Source organism: Silurus meridionalis, chromosome 9 (genome assembly GCF_014805685.1).
Source record: "Silurus meridionalis isolate SWU-2019-XX chromosome 9, ASM1480568v1, whole genome shotgun sequence".
Classification (NCBI taxonomy): domain Eukaryota; kingdom Metazoa; phylum Chordata; class Actinopteri; order Siluriformes; family Siluridae; genus Silurus; species Silurus meridionalis.
In genome coordinates, this window is record NC_060892.1 from 3,331,235 (window position 1) to 3,351,349 (window position 20,115).

At 37.7% G+C, this 20,115-nt stretch overlaps 1 protein-coding gene across 2 annotated transcripts; it reads left to right on the forward strand.

Annotated features, from left to right (window-relative positions):
• Nucleotides 1–5,773: 5,773 nt before the first annotated feature.
• On the forward strand, nt 5,774–19,286 carry LOC124391274 (poly(A) polymerase beta-like). 2 transcript variants are annotated; one of them, XM_046857745.1, is made up of 24 exons: nt 5,774–5,928; nt 6,377–6,547; nt 6,853–6,919; nt 7,046–7,127; nt 7,248–7,357; nt 8,028–8,081; nt 8,168–8,279; nt 8,368–8,457; nt 9,841–9,979; nt 10,272–10,344; nt 10,452–10,572; nt 11,086–11,170; nt 13,902–13,955; nt 14,077–14,196; nt 14,289–14,398; nt 14,499–14,620; nt 14,714–14,894; nt 15,430–15,539; nt 16,253–16,347; nt 16,671–16,744; nt 17,451–17,630; nt 17,818–17,921; nt 18,242–18,333; nt 19,003–19,278. In XM_046857745.1, exons 1-24 carry the CDS (start codon nt 5,921–5,923, stop codon nt 19,070–19,072), a joined length of 2,424 nt encoding a protein of 807 aa, XP_046713701.1. In that variant the 5' UTR covers nt 5,774–5,920; the 3' UTR covers nt 19,073–19,278. The 2 variants fall into 2 exon arrangements, with proteins under 2 accessions (XP_046713701.1, XP_046713702.1); XM_046857746.1 differs by lacking the exon at nt 18,242–18,333 and having other exon boundaries at nt 19,003–19,286.
• The last annotated feature ends 829 nt before the right edge of the window (nt 19,287–20,115 follow it).

Here is a 20,115-nt window from a genome sequence, read left to right on the forward strand (position 1 = left end):
GCTATTGGTGAAGCGGCCACTGAGGTCAACCCCTCAAAGGAGGAGCGTAATTCAACCCTACTGAAAAAAAAAAAAAAGAGAGGACGGAATCTTAAGCAGCGAGTGAAGAGGAAGTGCAGGAATCTCCAGGCACATACTCCTTCAGCCAAAGAATTTCCTTTGTTGATTATGATTTCAAACTGGACTGCTTCGGCGCTCACAATCTGCTCTAATGATTTATAGCCACATCTCAATGGATTGTCTGTAAAATCATCTCAGAGTTACAAAAAGAAATCCAACAACCTGTTCAAACCCTTCCAATGATTTAAGTCAGTGCTAATTCTTGGTAGAGACTATACAGATCCTTCAGCCCAGGCCTGAAGTGAAGCAACACCAAATGGCTGGGTTTCGAACTTCACATGCAGTCAGTGCCAAGGATGCAAAATCTGAGACACCCTCGGCTGAAACCTGAGGCTCTACCGAGAGGCCTCACGCAAAAATCACATTTGTTCTCTCCGCTTGGTTTTGAAACAGACTCAACATTCCACCAACTTTGCTCCACTTAATGTGTCGAATGCCTATTCAGAACAAGAACCAGTTGTGTTCATTCTTCTGTGAAACGGTCATGTGAACAAGCGTAGACTGGACGTTTTTTTTGTAATGTAAAAGTGATCTGAAGTCTTCAAAAAACCTTCTTCCAGAAATAAAAGTGCTTTTATTATAGCAAAGCAGAAGAATAATTCTGTCATGTTGACAAAAAAGACTTTAATGTCAGTAGATCTAACATTTATTTCATAAAACAACGTCGGCATAAAGTTCATGTGCTGCATCGCTTTAAAAAGTGTGCATTGGTAAAAAATTATTAGTAGATGCGCTACACTTTAATTATTTAAAATGTGATCACTACTTTGTGACCAAAATTTGATATCTAGACCGATTTCTCCTCGCTAAACTGTTTCTCTCAGCACTGCTGCTGTTATGTGAATGACGTATAACAACACTGCGGAGACCGAGGCGTGTCCTGAGAGTCACGTAGAATACAGATTAACATGGCAGAGGTAGAGCTGCGTCTATCTGGAGACTGAACAGCAAAAAAAACCCCTAGATTGTCTGGTTTCATTGAAACTTTTTACTTTCTTCTTTGTTGCATTACAAAGGAGTGTATGTGAAAGTGCCATGTGTTAGAAGTCAGAAGGCACTAAAGTAAATTGATGATTCGCTGGTTGTCTGAACCAAAGAAATAAAAATGAACTATGTACCCAATTAAATTGCAGAGCTTTGTATTATTTTTTCTATTGCATCATGTTGCATAGAATTGCATTGTGTTGAATTAAATCAAAATCGGATCGCACTGCATCGTAATAGCCGGGAATTGTTGACATATATGAGAGGAGGGGGGAGACAGAGAAAGAGAGAGAGAGAGAGAGAGAGAGAGAGAGAGAGAGAGAGGAGAGAGAGAGAGAGAGAGAGAGAGAGAGAGAGAGAGGAGAGAGAGAGGAGGAGAGAGAGAGAGAGAGAGAGATATGGGGGATAGAGAGAGAGAGAGAGAGAGAGAGAGAGAGAGAGAGGAGGAAGAGAGAGAGCAGGAGAGAGATATGGGGGGATAGAGAGAGAGAGAGAGAGAGAGAGAGAGAGAGAGAGAGTACTTCATCCACTTCAGGCTTCTTCTGTGCAAAAATTCCAAAAACAGAAAGCTAAAATTCAATCTGTCAACCAATGGCTTAATGTGGGTCCATAAACTACTTCAATCAGGAACTCATTGTTTTGAAACGAAGTCAGATGATATCTGTCAGCACTGACATGAATTTCTGCTGAGAACTTGAACACTGAAAACTCGCTTCTGTAGAAATAATGGCACCCCGTAAAGCACCCTAAATGCTTCTGGGATTTATTTTCTTAGAGGGTATACACATTAAATAAGTTCCTTATGGGTTTGTTTGAATAGTTAGAAGTTTTTTTTTAGAAGTTCTTCGTGAAGTCCTAATAAAAGGGAAAGTTTTAGTGTCAGAAATATTAGTTTAACAAATTTTAGATTGAACTTTTTTTTACACTGGTCTGCAGTGGACATTAAGACCTGATATTGTAAATTATAGCTACATTATCCACCCCAGAACCCACCTGTTGGGGGAGTGTACATTTCTGCTCCCGGTTGTACTTGCAAATATTGCACATAATGTTTTAACCTAATATGCGGCTTTGTATGTGCACTACATATGTCCCAGCTCTGTAAGTGTTATTTAGAGAGTCTGGAGTGATATCTATCGTTGAATGGCCTGCCCAGTCAGCGCACCCAAATCCTGTTGAACTTCTCTGGGATGAACTGGATCACTTGCAAGAAAACTAGTGAACATCTTTGGAAAGTTTAACGAGAGGCACAGCAACGTATTTCAGCTGAATGTTTGGAGAAACGAACTGTCCAGATGCTGAGAGCGTGTACAGCTGTTCTTCATGCTAATGGAGGATTTTTCACTGAAAATAAAGTCGAACATCTGGACATTTATATATTTGTTTGGTCAAAGTTATTCTTTAAACCGGTTACATACTAGAGCTTGGCATTAGTCATGTGGATTACAAGACAAATAATGAATCATCTTGAAGAAACCAGACGTTTGACTGCTCAGCTTTATGCTTGAGCTGGATTCTGTCTCATGTTTGGGTTTCTTTGGCTCTGCTAAATGAATAAACTCCAGCCTTCTGCCATTTTTTTTACTAGGGGTAGACATCACATCTATTTAAGGAACAATCTAATGAATAATCAGAACGAAAGTAAATGTGTTCTGTTGTCTCGTCTTTGCCTTTTTATTATTGCATTGTATTTTATCAACTAATGGAACGCTTTCTCAGACAAGATCTTTTCCACAAATTGCCGTATGAATCTTCATACACAGGCTTCACAGGACAATTCATCTGAGTTGATTGTGTAAACAGCAAGTATATGATCTGTATCTGTAAAATTTAGACTGTATAGTCTGCATGAATTAGGTACTGAGTGGAATTTTATTGTCATATATGAAGGCTGAAGCATTGGTTTGTGTTGGAAAACACCATTTCCCAAGTTTAGAAGATTAAAGCATTAAGCTACAATGCAAATCTGTGTTCATGCCTATTCCTTATTCGACTTGTGTTTTTATTTCGCAATGCTGCGTCCTAACTGAAGAACCGGATCCAGTTTGAGGTGGATATAAAAAAAAAAAAAAAACTTTTTGGATGAGTTACTCTTTCACTTTTTCTCAGTGTCATAGCGCACAATATAAGACGCCCTCGCAGAACAGCGAACATGTTGTTTTTTTCTAATCTTGGATGGGCGAGTGGAAAAATTCAGCTAAATATTTTAAACTTTTTTTTGTCCATGTCCATGCACGTGCCCTGAATAATAACAAGGTTTATTTTATTTCGATCCGAGTGATGACACAGAAAAGGAGGAGACACGGCCCAAATTTGTCCATTATAGTTTTTAATATTGTAATAATAAACATATTGAGATATAAAGTTATTAAACACACAGCTGATTTTTGATGTGATTTTATTTTGTTTTCAGTAATGTGGAGCAGGCCAGCCTTAAAAATAGATTAGAGGTAAAACAGCACCACCTAGAGGAATAAAGCACTTACGGCAAGAATGGCCATATACAGGTTGAACAACATATTCTACATGGACAAAAGTTTGTGGACACCTGAGTAAGACAGACTATAAAAAACATCCCATTTCATCGAGTCCTCATTTGCTGGTTACAATAACCTCCACTCTTCTGGGAAGATTTTGCTAGGAACATATTCATGCTCTCTCAGAACAGAGACTAGTTTGCGGTCAGAAATTAAAAAAAACGAAACACAACTTGACGCTTGGATTGTAGCAGTGGAGGCTGGATACTGATCGACAACTATCCATTGTTAAATCCAAAACCATCAACACGTGATGAATTAGAAATGAATCTAAATTAGACGCATTAGACGGCATTATATGAAGTACACGCTTCACCTGATGGAACCACGAACATGATCAAAATTTATGAAATAATTTTGTATGCAATAAGTTATGATGGAACACGTTCATTTCTGTAACGCTGGTTCTTGGCTTTGTTCTCAAATCAAATAAATCTAATCAAATCTATTTTTATTTGTCACATACACATACATACAGAGTACGACATGCAGTGGCATGCTTTTTACGACGGTCCGGCATAAAGGAATAAGACGGGGAGAAAAATAAACCAAGAAAAAAGAATGCTGATAAATAAAGAGTATATACAAGGAAAAAAGTCAAGTCAAGTCAAGTCAAGTTTATTTGTATAGAGCTTTTCACAACAGACATTGTCTCAAAGCAGCTTTACAGAAATCAACAGTGAAGGTGAATGATGTGTGTTTATCCCTGATGAGCAGCCATGGCGACTGTGGCAAGGAAAAACTCCCTTAGATGTAATGAGGAAGAAACCTTGAGAGGAACCAGACTTAAAAGGGGAACCCATCCTCATTTGGGTGACATCAAGAGATTGATCATAAATCTTTCAACAAAAGTGTATATACAAGGATGTTCTGATCAGTTCGGACCCTGACAAGGAGCTCTGGAGATCAACAACACTTGGTTCAAATCTTCTCCATACTCGGATCGATTTACTAAGCGATTCAGAAGGATTTGAATCTGTAAACAGATTCGGATTTCTCATTTCTAGAGGTGAGTGGTGAAAAACTATTCTGTGCTGCTGGATCATCGCTTCATTAGGACTGTTATAGACTGATTATTGTTCATTAGCTGCATGCCAATGTGACGGTCTTGCCCGGGCAGTCCTTTCTGCTGAGCTGAACAGTGGGGAACAGGAAATATGGGAACCCGCATGGAGAATTAAAAGAAAACTTCCACAGCATAGTCTCATTATCTCTTTCTTTTTTTAATGTTTTTGAATCAATGAAATCTTTATGCGTTGTGATCGTATAGTGTATAAAATGTTGCAATTTGACAGCTTCAAATAGACATTTTCAATGAATTGATCACAAATCAGTGAAAAACTTAACAATTCAATTAAATTGGATTGGAGGGTAAACAGCCCCACCTAGCGGCGAACACAGTTAGTTAAAACATTAAACACATTAATACAACACATCTTACAAACATACCTGCACGATGGGGAACAGGAAATAAGGGAACCCGCATGGAGAATTAAAAGAAAACTTCTACATAAAACAAAGACAATGCACAATCTATTATGATTAGGCCTCGTAACACAAACTAAAAATAACTCAATATAAAACACCACATTCAACGCCAAACACATAACAGTTCCACAAATAATTAATTGCAGAATAAAGCAGTTAGTTATGTGTTTTTAATCAATTTAACATTTAATTCTCCAACTGCTGAAAACGTGTGACTTACCCACAGCATAGTTTTATCATCTCTGCTGTGGGCGGTCCCTATTTCACGTGCTAAATGCCATCAGCAGCAGACAGATGGCGCTGTCCCCATTTATGCATTCATTTACCTATTTTACACACCGTTACACTGACACCCAAATCAAAAGTATAGAAATCATGCTGGTATTTTCTGTGTTCATTTTCCCTTTGGCTAAAATCATGATTTCAAACTTTGATTTCGGTGAGCAAAAACGTAAATTTGAAAAACTAATAAAAAATATTAGGTAAGCAAAAAAAAAAAAAACACGGTACATGCAGTCAGAAGCGAAACAATCAGTTCTCGAAATTTCATTGGACCGTCAGATTCTGACGCGCAGCCAATCAGAGCGCAGGTAGAGGGTGACGTAAGGAAAAAAAGAGGGCGTGGTTTGTATTTAAGGCGTTGCCTAGCAGCGTTCGTGTAAACAAAACAATTTCAAGGCACGGAGCGTCAAGCTGAGTGGTATTTAGCGTAGCAAATTTAGTAATAGTAGTTTAGCAAATTTTTTAAAACGTGTAGATTTTGTTGAATATTCTGTGAAGGAGCTTTCATAATGCCTTTGTGAGTATTTTTTTCACTTTTTTTTTAAAACATATTAAATATGATCATTAGTTGAACTAGATTGATAGTTGAACTAGCTTAGCTTAGCTTAGCGATAAAGGCTTTTCTTTTACATCTTTCAAATCTTTATTAAAATATTAATATAAGATGTTTGTGACAAAACTTGTTATTATGAAATGAGACTAGAGATTTGTGCAAAGCTAATTTGAGTTAAAGATATTATAATTTATATTAAAAAAATCTCTGTAAATCTGCAAATATTTACAATACAATTATGAATATTTGTAATATAAATGTTTTTTCTTTTACTGCCAGTGTAAATGTAATTTTAAATGTGTTGAATTATTTAGAAAGTCTTCCAGACTGGACCGCAATCTTCTGCAAAATGCCTTCAAGCTTGTTCAGGAAACAATTGTTTAATTGTTTAATACCTTTTTCATCTTTACAGTCTGAATACAAATATGACACAACCGACCAAAGCCAACCCGAAGCATTATGGGATCACGTCCCCCATCAGCCTGAATCTTCCCGAAGAGTCGGAACTGGAGCAGACGCAGAAACTGGTGCAGGCGCTGAAGCCTTTCGGAGTGTTTGAGGAGGAGCTGGAGCTGCACCGGAGGTGACTGTTCCTGTCATTCAGTCTGTAAACTTGGTTTGTTCTAACTAGGAGGTCCTCGAATGATTCAATAAGATCTGCGATGATTTCTTAGTGTGCTTGTACTTTCACGTGTCTGTCGTCTGGTTCTTTTTGTTTTTCTAGTTGATTGATTCAGCATAAGTATGATTTTGTTCATCTGCTAGCTGTGAAAGTTTTAGAGTTATATTTTTTAGCATGTGTGTGTGTGTGTGTGTGTGTGTGTGTGTGTGTGTGTGTGTATAAAATGTATATACATTTGCAATAATTTTGTGTTTTTGTTTGCACAGATTCTTGGTTTTGGCAAAACTGAACACACTTGTCAAAGAGTGGATCCAGGAGATCAGCAGATCCAAGGTATGGTGTAAGCTAGTGAAACGATATGAGTATCTTAGCTACCAAATAAAAGGCACGCACACCGTACTTTCTTGGTTTATATTTATGGAAAGCAGTAACATTAGTGTCTTGTCTTTTTCTTGACAGAATATACCCACGTCACTGATAGACAACATTGGTGGAAAAATATGTACTTTCGGATCCTATAGGTTAGGAGTCCACACAAAAGGTGAGTTTGTGAACGTTATTACGCGCTAGTAGTCACGGTTTTGTCTTTCATGTACTTGTATTACTTAATAAAGCCAGTGTGGATTGTTGATTGCACTTTGTCATATCTTTCTGCCCGTAGGTGCCGATATTGACGCTCTCTGTGTCGCCCCTTGCCATGTCAATAGGACCGAATTCTTCACTTCTTTTTACGAGATGTTAAAAGAGCAAGAGGAGGTCAAGGATTTAAGGGTATGCTCTGAAAATATATATATAAAATAGCCTAGTGCTGATATACAGCTATGATGGATACTTTGGTGTTATGAGATTTTATCACTTAAAAGTAAAAAAAACTAATAAAAAAAAGTTCTTGTTTTGTTTCCTCATCGTGTTTTTTGTTGTTGTTGTTGTTTTTGTCCATTTATTTAGAAAATGTTACAAAAAATACTGAACTGTTACTGTAGAAAGAACACATTTTTAATATCAATGCTTCAATTATTGATTATTTATCAACATTTCTTGACCAATCAATAGAAAGGACAAAAAACAGTGGCTTGGTATGAATATTGAAGAGTTTGATTAGATAAGAGAAATTATATTGAGCATAACATCACCAGGACGGTTAAAAAAAACAATAAACAAAATTGTTTCTTTGGGAACAAAAAAATAAAAAAAAATAGATACTTTAGGAACTATTTCCACTGATGGTGCAAAAAAAACCAAAGGTTGTATTTATAAGGTGTGTTCGACGGTATCATTTCTGGTATATACGACTGTTTTGTAAAATCACTATCGCACATGCAGCAGTACCTGTGAGGAACTCTTATTACCTCGGGTGAACTCTCATGACCTGAGATCATGTCCACTCTGCATGAGATCTACCTTTGTACCGCTTTGATCTTTTTTGTGTGTTATCCTTTAGGCTGTCGAGGAGGCGTTCGTCCCTGCGATTAAACTCTGCTTTGATGGCATTGAGGTATTTCAGTTTAATGAATCCTAAGGATACTCAGACAGTAACACCATCAATCATCTAACCTTGTTTGTTTGTGATACTTGTTCTAGATCGATATCCTGTTTGCTCGATTAGCGCTGCAGATCATCCCTGAGAACCTGGACCTGCAGAAAGATAGTTTGCTGAGGAATATGGATATCCAATGTATAAGGAGTCTGAACGGTAGGTGTTTTTTTTTTTTCTTTGTGTATGTTTTTATGCAATGATCGATTAACCAACGAATGCTCTTCGTGTTCATATTTGTGTTCAGGCTGCAGGGTGACTGACGAGATTCTCCACCTGGTACCCAACATCGAGAATTTCAGACTCGCTCTTAGCGCCATCAAACTGTGGGCTAAACGTGAGTCGGGTCTTTTTTTTTTTTTATTATCACATTGTTATGAAATTTAAATGATTTGTGCTCAAAGTGTGTGCCACAAGGCTACTAGTACCATCAGGCACTGATGTAGGTGAGGTGAGGAGGTCTGGGTTGTAAGTCAGCATTCTGATTTATCCCAAAGGTCTTCAGTAGGGATGAGGTCAAAGCGCAAGACATCCTATAAGATTGTGGGTTCGAGCCAAGCTGCCATTCTTGGGCCCCTCAGCAAGGCCCTTAACCCTCTGTGCTCCAGGGGCGGCCGTATCATTGCTGCCCCTGCGCTCTGACCCCAGCTTTTAAGCAAGCTGGGATATGCGAAGAACAAACTTCACTGTGTTGAAATGTATATGTGACGAATAAAGGCTTTTCTATTCTATATTGCTGGAAAAGACCCGTGTCCCATTACGTTTGTCTGAATAACACAGCATTTTTTTAATTCCCAAAGCTTTATTCAAGGATTTAATGTTTAAACTTATTATATCAACAGTCCTTCAAGGCTTTTCTGTGATACACAGTACATACAACAGTAGGTTTCGCCAGATTGAAAATTAAAGTGCATTTTCTAAAATAGATCAATAGAATAAATATTCTCAATATACCAGAAAATCTGATTGTCACACTTTTAGCACGATATCGTAATTATATCAACATTGTTCTTCCGCTTATGGAGGACGCGTCTTCTCATTTTTGTGTATATGCGTGTACACGTTACGGTTCTAGGAATATAGTTGTGGCGTAACCTAACAGCATTTACATGTACACGGATCCTGTTGAATGAATTTAGACTACTGCAAAAATCTCGTTGTTTCGATGTGTCACTCGTAGCACCGCTTAGACATCTGAACCTTGGATGGTTGTCTCGAATAATATTGTGAAAAAAAAAAAGAGAAATCCTGGGTGGAGTCAAAAGCTGTGACATTTTGTGTTAGGATTTTGGCCTCTTTTTGCTGTGGCAGAATAGTTCAATTTCTTTTCAAAGATCAAAATGGGTGTCTTTTCTGAAAGCTTTCTTAAGGCACATTTTTGAGAACGCTGTATTGGTACAGTAGCGTAATAGATTTTCTAAAAACCACATTAGACGCACTACTCTCTTCCCCTTTCCCTCTTCCCCCCTGCCTTTACATCAACCCTGTCTGTCATGTGACTCATTATTTTGTATGGATGTCTAAACTTGAGTGCCAACAGGAATCATGTAGTCCCTGAGAACAGAAAGTTTTTGTTCAGTTTCAACATTGCAGGGATCAGTATTAAATTACTGAATGGTCACCATGGCTGTCTGGTATTCCACGATAACATGGAACAATCTATTGGACTGTCTGCTTTTCATTTTGTCCACTGTATTCAACATGTACATTTCCATTCCAGGTCGCAACATATATTCAAACGTCCTGGGTTTCTTGGGCGGCGTGTCGTGGGCGATGCTGGTGGCGAGGACGTGTCAGCTTTATCCCAATGCTCCGGCTTCGACTCTTGTGCATAAGTTCTTCCTGGTGTTTTCGATGTGGTGCGTCCTTTTCTTGTAAACATTCTCGAAAAAAAGCATTTATACATTTCGCCGTATTTAAAAGAGAAAGTGTTGTATTTTTATTAGAATTAAAGAGATGCCAAATATTAAAAGATGTAATCGTTGTTTCCGAGAGACTGAAGATATTTTAATTGTATATATCCAGAAATTTAGAGTCTCAGAGAGAATTATTTGTTGAATTAAAACTCTGGGTTCAGTATCAAATTTTGTACTTCCATCTCAATGTCCCCACCCCCAATCTCTCTTTTTTTACATGTGGTGTTTAATCTAGGAAGTGGCCTGTTCCAGTCTTTTTAAAACAGCCAGTGGACTGCAACCTCAACCTACCAGTGTGGGACCCAAGGGTATGGCTTTTCTTTTGAAAGTTCAGTGTAAAAAAAAAAAAAAGTGTACCCTTCCTTCTCTAACTATAGGAAAGATCACCAGTAAATGTCATTTTTAATTCTCGCAGGTGACCCCAAGTGACCGGAACCACCTCATGCCCATTATCACACCATCTTATCCTCAGCAAAACTCCACCTACAACGTGTCCGTGTCGACCCGCAACGTCATGGTCGAAGAGTTCAAACAGGGTCAGTCACACTTCTCTTTGGATTTCAGTTTTATCATTGGATTAAACAGTTATTGCACATGGAACAGCTGCTTTTTTTTTATTAGTACACAATTATGCAACATAAACCTTTTCATTGCAGGAAGATATTTTTTTTTTACTTTAGCCAGGTTTTTATTCATAGAACGTCACTAGTTTTACCTGTTGGACCATAGTTTCTTGTAGACCAGGAGACTACTGTTCTTGAGCTGGACATAAGGAACCCAGCTGATTGTTCATAGTCTTCACTAAACGATCTTTCTTCTATCCAGCGTTTAGCTAATGAGAAAAAAATGTGTGTTTATTAAGATATAGGGATGCAATATGTAATTATTTTCTTCCACAATGTTTATAATGAAGTCCTTTTATATAACAGAGGCTTCACTTAACGGTATTTCTTATTAAAAGGCTCCTGCAGGGCAAAATAAACACAGTATTTCATCAGCCTTCAAATTCTGAAGAGTAGTTGGTTTGTCTCTCTGGTTCTTGTCTCCAGGTCTGGTCATCATGGATGAAATATTGCAGAACAAAGAAGACTGGTCCAAATTATTTGAAGCACCAAACTTCTTTCAGAAATACAAGTATGTATTTAAGTGTCTGTCCTGTTGAACGCACATGACATGGTTCCACTATTGAAATAAAGGTTTCTTTTTTCAATATAGCACACACACACACACACACACACACACACACACACACACACACACACACACACACACACACACCACCCCCTTTACACACCTCCCGCTCACATCATCTGTTGTGTGTGTTTCTGTAGTTCATGCACACAGGTTGCAACAGTACGGGTCTGTTCTAACACTAGATCATTTTGTTCCATTGAATGATTGTAGACAAGCATTTATTTTTCATGTGACTGTATTTGTCATGCCTCAGGTAGGTATTTGAGAAGTATTGAGAGGTATTTGATTTTTTGTACATTTTTATGCCATTTCCTGTCTTAACACTTGTCTGCAATAAAAAAGATTTTAGTCCGTTTCACACTTGTTTTTATTCCCTGGATAATTAAACTTAGTTTTGGTATGTTTGAACTGGGAATGTTGGTTTGGAGTCCAGGAGTGTTCCATTCAACCGAGGTGTTGAAGAAGAGGTCGAGCGACACCTTCGGCGTTTGATGCTACTTCCTGTTTCTTCTCTCACGCACGATGCTGGGGAGAAGGTTTTTGTTTGTTATTGATATAAAAAACACATTTTTTCAGGGTTGAAGCACTGCAGTCACTGCAATAAATGCATAACTTAAACATATGGGAATGCTCCTCATGTATCATGTATCCCATGATGTCATGCTTTCAAGGGTTTATTTTTTCCCCTTTTCTTTTGACTTGGTTTTGTTAAATTTTTTAAGGTAATAATAATATTAAATGCCAATCTGATAACCCTAATGCCTCACATTTTGTCTACGATTTGATGCATGGAAGTGATTGCAACATTTAATCCATCGTTTGGAAGAAAGTCTGCAATAAGTGGGTTGTTCAGGCTTCTCCATAAAGGGACAGTGGAAATACGGGTTTTAATATCAAACACGTGGCTTCTCTTAGGCTGACGCTGACCCTTTGTGGAGAACATCTGACACCTTTGTTCTAATTTCTAAATGCAAACCCTGCCACCAAACGAGCCCAGAATCAGACCAGAATCAGCCCTGAGTCCAGATTCGGGTATTCGGACTAAGTGTGAAAATTTTTTTTTTCTATTTATAAATGTTGAGCTTGCATGACTAGATTTCATGAAATGTGAGATCAGTATTTGCCAGTTAGAACAGTCTGAAGCTGATGTTTTAGGCCATTTAAAGTAAAGCTGAAGCCATACATTTGCTTTTTCCCATGTTTGTTTTGTCCTTTCTGATCTTTGTATTGTGTTATTCAAGTCTTGTAATAAAAAAACTCTAGGCCTTATTATATATTTCTGCCAAAAATGGCGACCATGCTGTTTTGCAATTCCAGTGCAATATTAAAAAAATGCTTATATAAATGAATGTTTAATGTATATGTGACGTGTGTGAATATATATATATATATATATGTGTGTGTATGTGTGTGTGTGTGTGTGTGTGTGTGTTTGTATGTATAAATAAATGTATATTTGTTGAGGTAGATTATAAATATTAAAGCATGATGAAATGGTCACTCTGGTGAAAGGTCATTTGAAAAAACTATATTTCATAATAATATACAAATTTTCCAATAACAGAGTCTGTACATTTGGGGGAAATTGTGTCATTTTATTGTGTTAATGTCTTTAGTATTAAACCTAAGAACAGCATTTCTAATTGTTAGTATAATACAGTAATTAAACTGACATTAAATTTATTTAATCAACTTGTTACTTTATTTTGCAGCCTGTAGATGGTGCTATTGTGCTGCGAATGCATTCATTTCTGACTAAAAAATCTCTAAAGAACTCCAGGTCTTGTACTGATGCTGTGATTCAGACAAAATCAATGCATTGATTAGGATTGTGTTCATTATTATAGAAACATTTTTTTCAAGAACAGTTGGATGAATGTAGGTAATAAAGTGCAGCTTCGGTGGAGCTCTAATAAGATTTATAATAAGAGCAATAAGATTTTTTTTTCTTTTTGTGTACTGTTGCATTTTTCCAAATACACTGCATTTATTTTAGTTGATCATGAATGACTGAGAATGGAAAAACTAGAGTCTGGTTAAAGTAGTAATTTTTCAAATTTAATTTTTTTTTTTAAATACATATCTTTATTTATTTATTTTGTATTTTTTTTGTTTATTTTAATGGACAACAGACACTTTTTTGTTCACTTTATACCAGTGCTCTATCATTGATTCTTGATTTAATCTTTTTGTGGTAGAAGTGTTGAGAATTGGCTGTACCCTTGTGCAGAAACAGATATTTTTGGGACACAAGCAGAGAGGACTGAAAAATGTCAACTAAATAATAAAAAAAAGAATAATAATAATTTATTTATTCATTTATTTATTATTTTAGTTGACATTTTTCAGTCCTCTCCGCTTGTGTCCCAAAAATATCTGTTTCTGCACAAGGGTACAGCTAATTCTATATAATATATAATCTAATTCTATAACATATATATATATATATATATATATATATATATATATATATATATATATATATATATATATTGTGGGTATTAGTAGTAATGTTCTCCGGCCGGCACTGCACTGTTTTTTTCCTCACCTGAAGTGTATATTTTGCTGCATCAGATCATGTGATTTAACATGGGACACCTGTTGCCTTCCAGGTGTTTCATGAATTGAACCCCTGACTAAAAGTGTTTGTTCTTGTTTTTTATGTTCTAAGGCATTATATTGTGCTGCTTGCAAGTGCCCCTACTGAGAAACAACACCTTGAGTGGTAAGTACACTGTGTCAAGTCACACAATTAATATGATGAGCTTTGAGAATAAAACTTTGCACACAGCATCTATAAAAAAAAAAACCCAAAAACAGACTTTGAAAGATCTGATGTGTGACAGGGTCGGTCTCGTCGAGTCCAAGATCCGAGTTCTGGTGGGAAACCTGGAGAGAAATGAGTTCATCACTTTGGCACATGTGAATACACAGTCATTCCCAGGACCCAAGGAAGACAATAAAACGTGAGTGAAGTAGATTAGCTTTATCGCAAATAAATATCTGAGCAATTTGGAACGTTGATTATTTATTTCTTTTTTGTCATGTTTGTGCACAGGCCAGAGTTCAGCACGATGTGGGTCATTGGGGTCGAGTTTAGGAATATGGAGGGGTCTGAACTTCTTAAAGTTGACCTAACCAATGACATCCAGTCATTCACAGACACAGGTAGGCGAATAAAATGAACTACTTTTTATTGTGAAACCTTTCCTGCAGCCTGGTTGTGAGATCGTCGGTAACCTGTTCGCTTTTTGCATTATAAACGCAGTGTACCGTCAGGCCGCCAGCAGCAAGATGAATGAGTCTGAGATGGAAATATCGGTGATGCACGTGAAGAGGAAGCGGCTTCAACAGCTCCTGCCGGATCTTGTCATCCGAAAAAGAAAGAAGGCAAGCAAAGAAACCTGCTTAAACCTTCACCATATGGTTTTGTTTGTTTTATATGTCAGTGTTTATTCATCGCTGTCCTTCTCTGCACTGTAGGATTTGACTAAAGGCCTGCATGCCGTGAAAGAAAGCACGGTGGACTTGTCTCTGGACAGTGATAACACTATATCCATGCCCTCATGTTCATCTCTACACATGAACAGCTCCACAGGGACCAGTTCCAGCTCAGATTCTCAGGGTGAGATGGACACCTCAGGAAGCACACATTCTGCTGCAGGTACGTGTCCATGTTCCAGTGTTTTCTCTCCTTCCTGCTTCTTTTCTGTCTCATTTCAATGTCTGTTTAGTCAGATACACTACACGGACAAAAGTTTGTGGACACCTGACCATAATATTCGCATGTCTCTTGGGAACATCCCATTCCACATTTAGTTTCCTTTTGCTGTTATTATAACCTTCACTCTTCTGGGAAGATGTTCCACCAGATTTTAGAGTGTGCTTGTGGAGATTTGTGTTCATTCAGCCACTAGGGTTTTAGTCAAGTCAGCTACTGATGTAGGTCCCAAAGGTTCATCCCAGAGATGTTTATTAGTGTTCTTGCCAGAGCTCTATAAATGCTCACTCAAGATCTTCCACTTCAACCCAATATTTTTTGTCTATATAGTGAAGATGCAGTGTTTTGAGTTCAGGTAGTGTGTGAGAGAGAATGAACTTTACACAGTGTTGGTATAGACTGCTCATTTTTAGACATTTCTCATTGCTCGATTCAGTCTCTGTAATTGCAGCATGTCAATGTACCGCTTTTGTTGCAGAATGTCAATCAGATTCAACGAACCCAAGCGGGAGCAGTCCTCCTCGTGCTCACAAGAGACCGGGCTCACCAATCCAGGATGAGAACACCAAGAAGCACAAATATCAGGAGGTATATTCAGAGCACTCCTGCTATAATACTTAATATATATTCAATTCTACATTTAGATTATTCTGTCAGAGACACGATGCAGGGACAGGGCCAGATTATACTGTTAGAGACGTGGGCAGGGACACGATGCAGGGCCAGATTATACTGTCAGGAGTGTGACTGGAAGGTAGACCCAAATGCAGGATGCGACAGGGGAATAGGGAACACAGTTTTTAATAAAAAAAGAGGCGGGGAGAAAAAACTGTTTAAAAGCAGACCAAAATTCAGGCACTGTAATTAAGGAATAGAGGGCAGAAACAGGCAAGACATGGATCAGGGTCAGGAACAGGAACAAGAGAAAGCAGGGGCGGCAAGAAGAATCTCAGGTACATGAAAAGCCGGGGAGATAATCTGACCCCAAATAAATGTACAAGTTGGGCTAAATAATGGGTGGTGCGGCAAGATGGCCGCCAACTCGGACCCGCAAACCAAGAAGACAGTGCCCTAAAACCGAAGTCAGTGCAGAGAGCTCAGAAGACCCTGATCTTCACTATACTTTCTATACTTTGATTTGTTCAAAGTTTGTCAACCTATAAGAGCCCTAACAGACTACAAACATGTATTTATATAGAGTTCATGTGTCTTTCATTTGGCCTCAGTAGACACGTTTAAATAGACATTTTCGTATGAGTTTACGTGTTTAAGTGTTGCTTTTTTAATTCTGTCTCCTGTAGCACTCGACTGCGAATGATGATAGTGTGGACGTGTCCGTGGACAAGGAGACGAACACACCCGTCCTCTCATCCACCTGCAGTGCCAGTTCTCACCGGTGAGCTCGTTACACACTCGCCAAATATTCGAACGCATAAATGCGAGGATGCAAGATTTCATTCAATAGTATTTTAAAGTATTTAATAGTATAATGTAATATCTAAACATATTTCCTTTAATTATACATTATTTTCTAAAATGATTTGCAAATACTTTAGCTTCTGTAACTTACCTTCCAACACTGATAAAATGTTGTTTCATAATACCTTTAAAGCAGTTTGTGTAAACTTTTGCTCTCAGGTTTATTCCATTGTCTTTTTAAATTAAAGACATTTTTTACTAAGCTTTATGGTTCTCTGGTTATCTCCACACATGAAACAGCTCCACGGGGACCAGTTCCAGCTCAGATTCTCAGGTTGAGACGGACACCTCAGAAAGCACACATTCTGCTGCAGGTACGTGTCCATGTTTCAGTGTTTTTTAAAATATGTTTCGATATACTAATGTTTTTTTGTCAGATACACTACATGGACGGAAGTTTCTGGACACCTGATAATAAGATTTGGATGTCCTTTGTGAACATCCCATTCTCTATTTAATCCCCATTTGCCTCAAATTTGCTGTTATAATAAGCTCCAATCTTCTGGGAAGTTGCCTCACTAGATTTTGTGAAGCTTTGTGCTCTTTCAGTCACAAGGGCGTTAGTAAATTCAGGTACTGATGTAGGTGAGGTGAGGAGGCCTGGGGTGTAGTCAGCGTTCACATTCATCACAAAGGTGTTCAGTGGAGTTCAGAGGTCAGAGCTCTATAGCAGCTCGCTCAAGATCTTCCACTTTTCATGTAAATCATATGTTCATGGAGCTGGCTTTGTGCACGGGGGATATGCCATGCAGGAACGGGTTTAGGTCTACTAGTTTTAGTGAAGAAAAAATTTTAATTGCCTCCAAAATACATCCTGTACAATCGTGTGCCAACAACTTTGTAGGAGCAGTTTGGAGAAGCACCATTTGTGGTTCTTCTCCAAACTGTTCCTACAAAGTTGTTGGTACAATTACAGTTCCTTGAACACAATGTCATGTTAAGCACACCAGTCTTATCAATGCTTGATTTAAGTCTCTGTAATGGCAGAACGTCAGTGTACCAATTTGTCTTTTGTTACAGCGTGTCAATCAGAGTCAAAGAGTTCAAGTCCTCCTCGTGCTCGCAAAAGATCAGGCTCACCCCTCCATGAAGAGAACGCCAAGAAGCACAAATATCAGGAGGTATATTCAGAGAACTCCACTGCCAACGTAGGTTCTCAGGAAAGGATGGATACAGCAGTAGACACGTGTGCTGCTGCAGGTAAGCGTTCACACACCTGCCTCATATTATTTAATACACCGTGTGTGTGTGTGTGTGTGTGTGTGTGTGTGTGTGTGTGTGTGTGTGTGTGTGTGTGTATATATATATATAAAACTTGGCTGTGGTCATGTCTTAGAAAGACAGACTGCAGTTAGACCATATTGTAATGCCAAGTTCTCTGTATCAGTGTGTCCATCAGAGATGAAAACCCTCAGTCAAGGAACGAGCCAAGGAACGAGCCCTGGCTCTCCGCTTCATGTTAAACAACCTACGGAGCTCATGTTAGAGGAGGTAAATCATATTCAGTTACATACATATTCATGAGTTATTAATAAGCTTTTATCGCTTTTGTGTTTTCTATTTACACAATATAATCGAGTTACGCAGCTCAGGCTTTTTCAGATTCTGAAAGGAGACAGGTGTTTAACTTTAAAGAAACAGGCAGTTTTGTATTACGAATGAGCTGAATAATTAAGATCTAGTGTACTTTTACTAACTAGAGTATAAGCTATATTGAGATGTTTTAGCACAATGAAACAGGACCCAGTGCTCCATTGCTTGTATTATTTATTTATTTATTTATTTATTTATTTATTTATTTATTTATTTAGAAACTGTCCAGCACTGATCTCTCTGAAGTTCCTCTTCCTTCACCTAACCACATCCGAGTGGTGAAACATTCCATAAAGCTCAGACTACTTAGGTAGGATCAGTCAGGCCTTAAACCACGTTAAGCTTTTTCCTCAATGGGTTATAAGAGAAAAATGCTTAACACGTAATTGAACACGTTCGTATTCTGGACTCATCTGCTTGTCTGTAGTATGCTTTATTATTAATGTGTTTACTGAGTTAGTCTTTTAAAAACACTCTTATTGCATTAAGCCACGTTAAGCTTTTTTCACGTTAAGTGTTTTAGAACGTCGAACGATTTATTGAATTTGACGCGGTGCTGAAATGCGTGAAAACACAGACTGTAGTAAATAAGCATCAGACAGCGATGGGATTAAACACTGAATAATATCGCACCTTGTTAACATAAGATGTCCTAAAATTAGCGGAAAAACTATTTTATTTTTATTTATTTATATATTTAATATAAATATAATACATATCAATATAATGTAAATATAAAAAAACAACTTACAAATGATAAGTAAAACAACACTCACACTGCTGAGTGTCATAATAGACATAATGTTTTATTATTTTTATTTTTTTATTATATAGTTTTGATATCCAAGATCATAACATTTTTCATATTATCTGCAACTAACATTTTACTTCCACTGCTTCAGTAAACACGGCCTATTCGCTGCTTTTCATTTCACTGCATTGTGGTCCTTTATTAATGCCTATTATGCTTTGTTCTTAGGACAAACTGCACACTGCTGCAAACACGTGGAATAACCACCGAATCAGACGTAGCATCAGTCGTGACATAGAAAGTGGGAAACCATTCCTCATGTACAACTTAGAAAAGGATCGATCAATCAAAAGACTATTTATATGCATTAAATGCTGAAAATTTTTTTGTAAATATATATTTATATCTTGCAAGTTGTATGTGTATAATTGTTTTGTGGAACTAGGTGTTTATTTAAACATTAAAAAAAAGGTTCATTTTGTCACATTTTGTCAGTTGATGCAAATAAAATAATTTAAGCGAAACTGTATTGCTTTAATTGTTGAATGTGTAAATGGAAAAAAAGCATAAACATGCAACAAAAACATGACAGAAGGACAAACAACTTCACCATGGTGGATCCAGATTTTTAGTTTAGAGAATTGCACTAAAACTTTACACAAAAGTGCAGTCTGTGTTGAATGTTCTCTTTAAAAAAAACAGACTACCGTAATTTCCGGACTATAAAGCGCACCCATATATAAGCCGCACCCACTGAATTTTTTTAATAATTAGTGTCTACACTAATGTACTTTACACAGGCTTTAACGAAAGACACGTTACACACGGTGTAACAGGTGAAATATGTTGCGCTTCCTTTAGGAGCATAGCGGTATTTTGGGAATAGCCTGGCACAGCATTCTTCCAGTATTACTGTGTGTGTAAGACTGAGGATTATGTCCTTATTATTTTCTGATGCTCATTTTTTTGACTAACCCGTAACGCTGTTGCCAAGTAAAATAAAAAGCATGAATTTTGGAAACCTGTCTGTGCTTATATGATTTCTGTTGTAACTGGAGTTAGCGAGCTCTCCCTTCACCCAGACTCAACGCGCTACAACAGCTTGTATCTAAACAGTAGCCGACCAAGAAAGTCATAGTTCACTGTCTTCCTCCTTCCTTTCACAAGGAGTTTATTTTTTGGAATAGTCGTGCGTTTAAAAATCACCCGATGGTGCTAGGACTGAACGATTGGTGATTGGGGCAGACTTCAATAGCTACGCTGATGAAGGGAACAATGGTGATGAGGAGGTGATGGTAGGTATGGCTTTAAGGAGAGGAATGTGGAAGGGCAGATGGTGGT

Excerpts from the sequence above, each read along its gene's own strand:
- LOC124391274 (XM_046857745.1), top strand. Across the intron at positions 14,399-14,498 it reads CCAGTCATTCACAGACACAG|TGTACCGTCAGGCCGCCAGC; the intron begins GTAGGCGAATAA and ends TTATAAACGCAG. Across the intron at positions 17,631-17,817 it reads AGACACGTGTGCTGCTGCAG|TGTGTCCATCAGAGATGAAA; the intron begins GTAAGCGTTCAC and ends TCTCTGTATCAG.